This window comes from Selaginella moellendorffii, unplaced genomic scaffold (genome assembly GCF_000143415.4).
Source record: "Selaginella moellendorffii unplaced genomic scaffold, v1.0 SELMOscaffold_5, whole genome shotgun sequence".
Classification (NCBI taxonomy): domain Eukaryota; kingdom Viridiplantae; phylum Streptophyta; class Lycopodiopsida; order Selaginellales; family Selaginellaceae; genus Selaginella; species Selaginella moellendorffii.
The window spans coordinates 2,627,010-2,638,180 of NW_003314266.1; the positions used below are offsets into that span (position 1 = coordinate 2,627,010).

Below are 11,171 nucleotides of genomic sequence, written 5' to 3' on the forward strand. Positions count from 1 at the left end.
TTCCATTGGAGCTCCATGTAATTCCGCCGTTAAAATCCTTGATTGCATCATACGCTGGCTGAAGGAAAAAAGGATACTTAGTACCGCGCAAGAAGAATAACGCATGCATACCTGCAGCCCTTAATCAAGTCCTCCATGTATTCTTTCCACATTTCATGAAGAGGTGCGTAAAGTTCATGCCTGTGCCAAGTTGATCAGAACAACCAGCGAAAAGAAAAAAAACTTATAGCCAACCTTACTTTAAATACTTGGAGCTCAAGACATATGATCCCATCCTTCGGTGTTTCCTGAGAGACCATCGCTGCATGGAACGCTTGCTGCGGAGCTGAGCTCTTGCACGAGCTTTGTCACTCTGCATCTTCCGCGTTGTAGGATTGTCAAGCTGCACCATCTGGTTTTGCTTGTTCTCGAATTCTTTCGAAGCCTTGGAACTTTTACCCCATAAATTCTCTAAGAGATGAGCCACTACGTGCTTCCCATCCGAATTTGCGAGCTGAGGCGAACAAAAAAAACGTTACGAGCCATCGGAAGAAAAGGCACATTGCAGTCTACCTTCAAGTTAGAAGCTACTTCTCCATGGAAAAAGGACTCCGGCAGTGGGATATACATCGGATCGTCTACTGCAATCGAAATTCACGTAAGTAAACACCGCAGAGCAAGAAAGATAGAAAAGATTGACTTACGCGAGCTATATGGCGCAGATAATCGCCTTCCCGAAGCCTGCGATTGAGACGCCGGAGTCTTCGGCGACGCTGCAATCCCATTTTTTGCGATCGATGGAAAATGAGGGGTGAAAGGAGACGATCCAAAACTTTGCCGCCGATCTAGCGCCTCCAATCGGACCTTCTTCAGCTCCGAGGGCGTCGCATTCGCCATGAGAATCGGAAAACCCTAACCCCTAGGATACCGAATATCCTTTACCCTTAGAAAAGCATATTCCATTTTACACAAACTTAACGTACTTAGACACCACTTCACGTGATATCTGTCCCATTATGCGTTGGATCTTTGGGAAGCTAGATGTTGAAGATAGAAAACCTTTTGTTATGGGTGTTGTCCCTCAACAAGAACATAAAGATCACATAGAGAAAACAAGATTTTTAACTGACTTTGAGGCCATAGCTAGTGCCACCTTGTCCACTTGGGGTGACAGTCCTGACACATCAGTATGTGAAGTATGAAATAGTGATTTTTAGGGATTATATTATGCTATAAGGTTACACTTGGCAATAATCCCACATCACTAGACAGAAAAGAGTCTTATTTCTTGGAAATTATTATTTAAACCCAAGGACACTTAACCCTAAGTATTTTAATACTCTTAATCAATTATAAAAGGAGTTTTATTCATACCTCTATATTTTAACCTTTATAAATTATTTCTCAAATCGTTCGCTTTGGTTGCTTATAATAAGATTTTGATGAAGTGTTGACCACAATATTCCTAACTTAATTTGCGTTGACACATTTGACTCCACATAAAGCAAGATGCTCTAGAAGCAAATGCTATAACTAACATAGATGACCTTTAATAAAGACAATGCAATTGCTAAAAGGCATCACCACAATTATTAGCATGTCCAAATGCTTACTTCAAGACAAAAGAAGGCTTCAATCCATACAAGTAACTGTGCTCAAACCTTTGTACTATTATAATGCTATCTCTTGAAAACATGTGAAAAATGTCAAACACCATCCCAAGAATGATAGATGGCAATTATCGTAAAGTGATCAAATTAATGGTATATATCATTCCCAAGATTCCCATAAAAGAAATCCAATCGGACGTAAAAATTGATAGTAAAGGTAGAAGGGGCTACACAAAACACTCTAAATGCTGCCATCAACATAGTCTAATATAGTTATATAGCATCAAATAATTGCATCCATTTTTACTCTAAAATTAAAGCTTTTATAAAGGAGTATGTTATTTTGCCATGAAGATGAATGAGAGAAAAGAAAAAAAGTTAAAGTGAAGAAATAGAAAAAGCTATAAAAATAAGATGGATTTAAATAATATAAAATCTCAATCTAAAATACATACACAATAGACAATTAAATCTGCCTTTCACCTCCACCAAAGTGGGTGTATGAATTATACAAATATACATTTTGATTAACATGAAAACCCCTACCTTATATACAGGAGTGCAAGACACTAATAGCATTCATACAAGACCTTACAGCCTTTATTAAGTTACATATAGCTTTAAAAAATAAATAGAATGCACAATATCTACAAACTTGAAGAATATGTTACTAGACAGATACTTGTAACACAGTTCACTGACTGACGCAATTGACAGTTGTGGTTGCTGACAATTGTTTGAGCTAAGCACATAGGCATCTTACGATTTGAAATACTGCGCACAAGTGGGGCACATGAATGGTACCTGAGTGACACAGTTCACTTCATTTCTACGTTCTTCCCCTGCTTCTTCGACTAGATCTGCCCCCTGTTCTGGATCCACCACCAGTGCTGGATTGTAGTGGACACAAGGCTGGTGGTACCATAGGTCACAAACATCACACTGCACCCAGGGAGCATCCCCTCTATCTTCCCAGCAATCGGAGCAGCTTTGCAAATCCTATACAAGCAAGAGTTCCATTAAAGAGGAAAAGGAACAAGAAAAAATAGCATACCATTCTGGCTGTGTTTTTCCTGAGCTCGTCTAGCCTCGCATCAATGCTCGAAAGCTGTACATTGAAGAAGCTGAAAGGCATCACAACGACATAATACTCAAGGCCTAGATGGACTTTGGATGTAGCTCGGTACGAGACCCACCTGTCCGTGTGAATCACCCACACAAGCACCTTGATCCGCTTGTCACCAAGAAACAGTTCCTCAGCCTTCTTCACCATCTTCTTGTGATGAGTGATGGCATTCTTAGTGACAGAAAATTGGAGACCCATGACAAAATTTTTGTCTTCCAAGTAGGCATTGAGGCCAGTGTGGTTAAAGTCGTATGGGACGTGCGCTGTTCCTTCAAGGGGGTGCATTACCGAGAGAAGCTTTCTGGACATTGGTCCATGGAAGTTAATGACGTGCTTCACTGTTATGTGTGCTCTTTTGCCATGTGCGTAATAAAAGCCTTGAGTCGTAAACTTTGTGCTGAGGATTCCCGCCATTTCTGCATTCCAGCCAATGCGAGCCATGTTGTTGTCCTTAGCAACGGCTTGAACCCAGAAGCTGACCTGCTTCCACTGCTCACCGAGTTCATCCTCGCGCATGAGTCCGGCTAAGGTGCTAAGCGCATAGGAATGAAGATGAGGGGTGAGAGCCTCAAGCGTTCCATCTTTGCCCATGTAGAAACACCTGGTCTCCAGCAGCAGAGGAAGCCTTAAAACTGTTTCTGTGCCCATCAACTCTTTCTGCAACTGCTCTCGAACGTTCCCTCCCAGGTGGCTCTGGATGAACGTACGTATGTCTGCCTGCAACGATGAGATGCACTGCTGAAACGCTTCCAGGTTTTGGTCGAATTGATCCAGCAGCCTTGGAACTCGACCTGTTTTAGACAGATCGACGCGCTCGAGCTCAAAGACCTTGAGGTAGGATGCCAGTTCTTTGTCCTACAAGGCACACACATCTCAGAATGTGAAGACAAGACGCCTAAGAACTTACATTCAGTCCTCCAACAACCAGCTTGTACTGCGAGGCCTTGGGATGACGAAGGACTTGCGTCCATACACTTGAAATTGAAGTGCAAAAGACGACAACACAATATTTGAGAAGGGTGCAGAGCAATTGTAGCCCCGGACTATCTCTCGCCAACCTGTGGCCGTCATCAACGACAATGGTCATGTCCACGTTTGTCCTCTTCATGAAGAAATATTGGACGTCCCAGATCGATTCTTGGCCCGCCTTTATTGCTTCTAGCTCCTGCAAGGCAGCGTTGTCGTCCACAAAAGCCCGAAACAGCCCATCCCAGAGTGTATTCTCCGGGGCAAAAGACATTTTAGATCCCTCGACCAGCATAATCCGACGCGGCCGAGACGAGGAGCCGATCCTGTCGCGCGCAAACTTGCCATAGAGGTAGAGGACAGACGCTGCGACGCTGCAAGTCTTGCCAGCGCCCGAGATGCCCGTTATGTACCTGAAACCGTCAATATCGTAAGGACGAAGCTGCTTGCGACCGCCCTTTCCTGGAGGCAAGACTATCTTCGATTCTGGGACTATGAAATTGATGAGCTCCTTGGTGAGAGGCCTGCCCATGTAATGAAACGTCGTCCGCTGCGAGAAATGGTAGACTTCCATAACCTTGGTCGGGTCCTGAAGATCGGCTTCAGTGAGCAGGGCGGAGAAACCCATGAGCAGCCCATGGATCCTCTCCGCATCCTGACGACGGACATCCACAACCCTCTGGCGCTTGCCACCGCCCATCCCAATCCAAAAATACTCTATCCAAAAACCCTAATGGTGCAGAGACGTGATGTACGAAAGGAATATATGTAAAATAGAGAATTTTGGCAAGTTCAGGTGTTGGACTATTTTCTCCCCATCTGAGTTGGCCATGGTGTGTGAGTTATGGTGCTTACCACTATCTCTAGGAAGTTAGCTGTTAATGTCTGTGACTTAGATTATTTTTACCTTGAGAGCTATTGAGTTGTGCTTACAGTTTGAAAATATAAAATGTGGGTGCAACACAATTTGTAGTTTTATCTATCACTCTAAACTCCGAAATAGAGTTAATATCATCATCATTTCAACTTCTTTGTTTTCCAGGAAGCCCTCACCTTATCATTTTATGTCAAATCCAACATAGCACTGCCACAATTGAGTTACTTTGTCTAGGAAACTCACTCTTATTGGCCCACTTCACTACACAACCACACACACAGAAGTCTCTTCACACCAAAATTTTAGGGAACCCTAAAATTCAGGAAGCAATCAAAGAAATTAGATTCTGAGATATAAAGGGAAATGATATAAATGAAAGTCTTTTACATTTTGTTAAAGGTTTTGAAATAAACATCTTTAAATTTGAGTAATATTGGGATACCAGGAAGTTTGAATATACTTATTAACTTAGAACTTTCCATAGCTAAGAAAAGGTGGTGCCTTGTTCTTGGTTCTAGTTGATTAAAAATTAACTTCATCTATTTCTAAGGTTTGATACTACAAATGTGATATATTTCAAAAAGCGTCACTTGTAATGCAATTGTCTCCATCCTCAATGAACAATTTCCTATATATTGAGTAGTGATTGTCCCAGAATGCCTACAAATTACGGGAAAGCAAGCTGGGCAAATTAATATCAATAGGAAAAGAAATAACCATAAACTTGATGCATTATTCTTGTCTTACCTCACTCAGCCAATTAGCAACCAAGCTATGCCACTCTTCCATTGGCCAGATCAAAATTTTCCTTGGACCAATAACCCTCATTGGGCTGCAATCCAACAGCCACAAGCCATAAATTAAAAATACCTAGCTTAGTAACTGTAAAAATTACTTTGCTATTTAAGATTTAATCTTAGCTTTTGAAAAGATCTCATTGATCACATATATCATATAAACTACTAATAACTTTAAACTTATAATTAACCAGTGTTTATATATAAAAACCTACATACTTAGGTTTTTAGCTTGCATATTGGTTTTTTTTATTTGTTGTGTTAGTTTGACACATTTATATGTGTGTTTTCAAGTGACATCTATATTTCATCTTTTAGTGCTTGTGAGTCAACATGCTCATCTTCTTGGCATTTGGCACAGTAGTGAAGTTTTCATGTGAGGTGTTCTTTGGTCAACTTTAGCAGATATCCAGCTTCCTTTGTTCTCATATTTACTAACAGAACTCTTTTGGGCCTCCTCATAGATACTCCTCACAATGACTCTTCTCTAGATATTCTTCATCCATTGGCAGAGACATTGGAAGTGCTGCATGTGTGTTCTGCACTTACAAAGCACACAAGATGGCATTTACAAGGCTCTAGTTTGATTCAACCTGGCTTAGTGCCTTTTGCTAACCACTTTCAGCTCTAGGCCATGGTTATCAACATCTGTAATAGACAACTCCTTGGGGGTAAACACCATGGTATGACTAATAAGCCTCATGATACTCAAATGAAACATCACTCCATCTAAGCCAGATGTGCCACTATTAGAGACTTACTCTTGCAACAGTGCACTTCCACTACACCATCCTGAAAGAGTGGATAAAACTTAGTCAACTAAAAGAGTGGAGGAATAGATAACTCCTATATTTTGGCAAAGTGATTGACAATAAGATCTACTAGTAGTGGCATCCTTTTGACACTGTTTTTTGTTCGGGGAGGGGAGGGGATCTGGACATTGACATGCTCCATAAAAGAAGACCACAATAGCTTCTACTTCAGAACTAATTCCAGTTGAGACATGAGAGTATCATATAAAGTAACTTGGTGAAAGGGTGGAACACTTAATTTTTGTATTAGTCCCATTGGGACATAAGGAATGTACATAAATGTTTATCAAGTGGGGAACCACTCCACCTAAGACAGACTCACCACTGCTGGTTTCCTTTATGGGAATGGGAATTACTTTTGAGCACTTCCTTAAAGATTTCCTTCAAATTCTCAAGTCCATGCTCTAGATTAATAACCCCTAACCTCAACCCTAATACAGTTCAAAAGCATAATAAGAACATTCCTTCAAAACTGAATCTTCAACCTCATTCTCTTACCATACTTTTATATTTTTGGAACCCTCTATAACCCCCCTGGGAGACAACGAGTGCTTTAAGCCTTTACATTATAGACCTCTGCTAAAAATAGTGTTTGTTCCTCCACTAGCATTTCCAAAGGCTCGTAGCCATTCATTTTAGACCAAGTGATCTAGACCAATGTAAGACACCTTGATTAAGGAGCATAATGATGTTACCTTGTGGTCTTTGAGCAAGAATTCAAGGATCTTATATACTTGTTTAAATGAGAGTTGATATTCCTAGCTCTAATTGTAGCGCATGTAGTTTTCACCTTTTATCCTATAGTGATTCACCATAGAATAATCACAAAGTGGAACTTAAACCTTCCATATGCAATATGTCCAAAGACAATAGAGCAAAACCCAAGTTTCAAGGCATTAAGCCACTAAACAAAGAAACGGAGCCAAATTCCTAAGCATGGAGATAAAAAGCAAAAGTATTGAAGCACAGAGCAACTTTTAACTGTATAGCCCAAGGAGCGGAAGGATAGGAGCACGGAGTGACTTGGAACAATACGAGAGCATCCAGCATCTCAATGCTAGGATCAATATGCAAAATAGAGCCAAATAAAGTTTAATGTTATTTTAGCATATTGGTGGCCTAACACGAGGATATGGGTACTCCACCAGTTAACATGATATGGAACTTAGGTTTAAACCCAAATTGAATGTAGAATAAGGATAGGCATGCAAGTAAGAGCTAAATTATGTTTTAAGTTGGTCAACCATGCATTTGGAACCCCCTAGCCCCCCTCCCCCTGCCCCCCCTCTTTAAGAACTAACTTCAATGCTAGAAAAAAAATCATGGTACAATCTATAATATCCCCCTCAACATATTCATAAGCTTTCTGCATCAATCCAAAAGCTAAACACAATAAAATTATGCTCAACAAATGATTAATAAATCAATCCTCCATAAATCCATTTATAATAAAACATAACTCACTTCATAACAAGTAATCATCAATGATCAATATATTCCAAATTCAAATCCAACAACAAATAACATCTTCAATATCAATCACTAACTCTTTCTCTCATAAAGTTAGTATAGTTTATGACTAAATCACTTTTCAAGGAAAAACTAAAGCTTAACCCCTATTAAACAATCTTGTCTAGAACATAATTAATTTAACTTGCCACTCAATTTGTTTGAATGTCAAAAAAATTACTAATTAGCATGAATGCTAACAACGTAAAGTTATAGCCAAATCATTAACACTATTTGCATTGAGACTAATGAAATTCAATATTAATCCTATGGAGAGACATTTCATTTCACTTGAATTGTAATGTCAATAATGTCAATGACAGGGCATCATTTCAATGCCATCAATATTAGAATAAAGATAATACAAAGAAAGAGTGAATCACCACTCAAAGCTCTTTAACAACTAAGCTAACCAAAGTCGAAGATATTATACTTAGTATCTGAAACCAATTCTTCAACAATACTTAGTTACAAATAACACATCATCAAGTAGTGGATCACCACATCCAAGACTCAATAAAATCCAACATTATCGATTAAACACAATCAAATGATATCGACAGAGGTAAAGTTAACATGCTAACATGCCAACATGGAAAAGCTATATAAGTTTAATGGCATAATCCTTCACAACACTATCTAGTAAAGCAAACCCATCACTAATAAATCTTCATTGAGCAAAACAAGTGTCAACAATCCTTAATAAAGTCTACCAACAATCACTAATTGCAATGCAACCAACAATCATTCTTTCAACTTACTTTTATAAAACTCAAACACTAAACTCATGTTATTGAGTTATATACTTGTCCAATATGAACATAATACCTTAGGTATGAGATAAAGGTTCATAGATAAACATGAATTAAATGACCACTCGAATCCAACTTAACCGCAATAAGCTCACTAATGTGTTTAGCTAACAATTTTGAGCATGCCTTGAAGAAGTTACCTATGCATGACCAACACTTAGTTGTAACTAAAGTGAAGACTATGAAATGTATTTATATTAATACATAACCTCCTGATAGACAAAGCTATAGTATGGGTATTAATATCTTAACTTCAAATAACTAAGTTAGACATCATTATCCTTAGTTAAGATGCAAAACTACAAAAACTAGTCTTTTGCTCCTATCCTTTAATTGTTGCACTCAACAACATATGATCGCTACATCCATTCTCGAGATATCCTATTAGTTCCATAGTAAAGATTTTGTTTTGCCAAATTTAGAAGGTGTTCACCCTTAGTATGTCGTTTTAACATTTTTTGCCATGGGCTCTATCCATGGCTCAACTTTGTAACTCTCTATAAAAACTATTTTCTTTAGACTCACTATGTCATCTCCTTGACACAGCTTATTTCCCTTAGGTGTTCTTCCCACTTAGTCACCTTGACCAAGCCACACCATCATCAATATTTCAAATCAACACTTTAAATTAGGAACCTTATTCCTTAACCTCATAAGGACTTTGTCTTTGTTTTAGCCATAAGATTTAACCTTGACACTTTAACAAATTTGCCAATAAGTATTAGATTTTCCAGACCTTTAAGTTGTTAGCCATGACCTTGGGGGCATCCCTCACACTTGGCAGTGCACCCAAGCTAGCCCTTCCAACCAAGGGTCCATAGCAACTAAGACTAAGTGTCCCTATCTCATTCACCACGTCTTTGGTGCCATTTGCACCAAAGTGTTTAAGTTAGATATGCTAAGTTTTCACACTAAATAATTTAACTGTGTATCATGACTTTGGGGCATCCTTGCTTGGTGGTGTACCCAAGCCAGTCTCCTTACTGAGAGTCTATGACCACCAAAAAATGAGTGTCCTCATATTCCAACCCATCATCATGCCCTAGTGAGTTGGGACTCGAACCCAAACACTAGAAGGTTGGGACTCAAACCCAACCTCCGTATATGCATTTACAGACGGCATCACCCAGGATGTCTGGCATGACTTCTGTTGTGCCACTCTAATTTTACGTGCTCTATAAACCATTTACACTTGGTTTTCTAGATACTTATTTACTTAGCATTGTTTTTGGGAACTTTCAAGGAACTCTATTCCTTAGCTTGCTAAAGCCTCTCTTTTTTGCAAGCTTACCATATGGTCTAATATGGATATTTTATATTTTAGACTCTCCATGACATCACAATTGTTAATAACAATCTGTTCGAACCCCCACTTGATTCTTCACTCCCAACTTACATAATTACTCTTGGTTATAGTCTTGGAATCCTATGGTTTAGTTTTATCCCTTTATTACTTGTTTTTTGGCCTTATATGTTTCTTTCAGTTATTCTCCTCCAGACTAGGAGGATAGCTTTGCACTTTCTACCATGCATTAGCAAATATTCATAGGGATGAACTTACTCGATAGCCTAGGGAGTGGTTTCTCAATCTGGGTATGCTCACTTTGTAATCCCACACACTGAGATTAACGTTGCTACTTATATGCCTTTATATGCCCATCACTAGTTTTGCCAAAATCCCTTTTTGGCTTTGTCCAATTTAGGTAGATGGACTTCTCCTGTCTTCACAACTTTGGACGTTTGGATAACACCTCCTATCTATCATTCGTAAGGGATTTAATCCTTTGGGCTTTATTTAATGCCCTTATGACACCAAACATCACTTCTTGGTGTTTTAGAGTGTTTGGGTGTTCCAATGATAGCCTCCTTTGACAATGAGCATTCCCTTTACGACATTGACTGACATCGCAACATGAGCAATTTATCCCTTATAAGGGTATATCTAACTTCTTTATCCTAATAAGAAGTCTTGGGTAGTTACTTTCTACCAGTTTAATTAATTATTTTACACCTTTTGCTTAGTTGCCTCATAATTGTCAAGTTCTACAACTCATTATTAGTGCTTCCACACCTCCATCATTATTTAGGTCACTACACTTTAATTGCATACCTTCCAACTTAGGGTATGCCGTTCCCATTTCCATTAGGATTCCTTTTGGAAGGGATTCTCATAAACCCGCCAACTTGACTTTAAGGCTTCACGCCTTGGCACATTTGGTGTTTCCATACCATCAACTCCACAAGTTTACCGTTATGACACTTTTTACTTGTGTTTAGGTTTTTGCCAAGACCAATATAATTGTTTTTCATGCCAACTATCCATTAGCACTGCACCATATAGTTTATGCACAACTTTGTGTCAAAGTTGCTTTCTTTTGGGAACCTTTTTCCTATGACTTTAGTATAACACTTTCTGCCATCAATGAGATATCCACTATTCTTATATTTAGATTTTATGATCCTCTCCATCCTTCGTGATGTATAACACACCTCAGTCTAAATGCTTCTACCAGTTCTTTAAGACCATTCTTTGACTCCACTCGAATCATCTAGTTTTTTGGACTTCACTAATCTAACAATCTATAAAGTCTTATTTTTTAGGTCCAAGTTTGTTAGAATATATTTTTTGGTATTCATGTCCTATCTATAAGAACCATTCTTGTAAGTGTTACTCCAACACTGA

At 38.9% G+C, this 11,171-nt stretch overlaps 1 protein-coding gene across 1 annotated transcript in view; it reads right to left on the reverse strand.

Annotated features, from left to right (window-relative positions):
* Positions 1–904, reverse strand: part of LOC9660463 (ribonuclease P protein subunit p29) — a 1,492-nt gene extending 588 nt beyond the window's left edge. Inside the window, exons 1-5 of the mRNA XM_024669723.1 lie at positions 684–904; positions 553–620; positions 240–493; positions 112–180; positions 2–58 (exon numbers count right to left, since the gene is read on the reverse strand). Of these exons, the coding sequence (XP_024525491.1) occupies positions 2–58; positions 112–180; positions 240–493; positions 553–620; positions 684–876 (641 nt within the window). The 5' untranslated portion in view covers positions 877–904. The remainder of the gene's footprint in view (position 1; positions 59–111; positions 181–239; positions 494–552; positions 621–683) is intronic.
* Between the last annotated feature and the right edge of the window lie 10,267 nt (positions 905–11,171).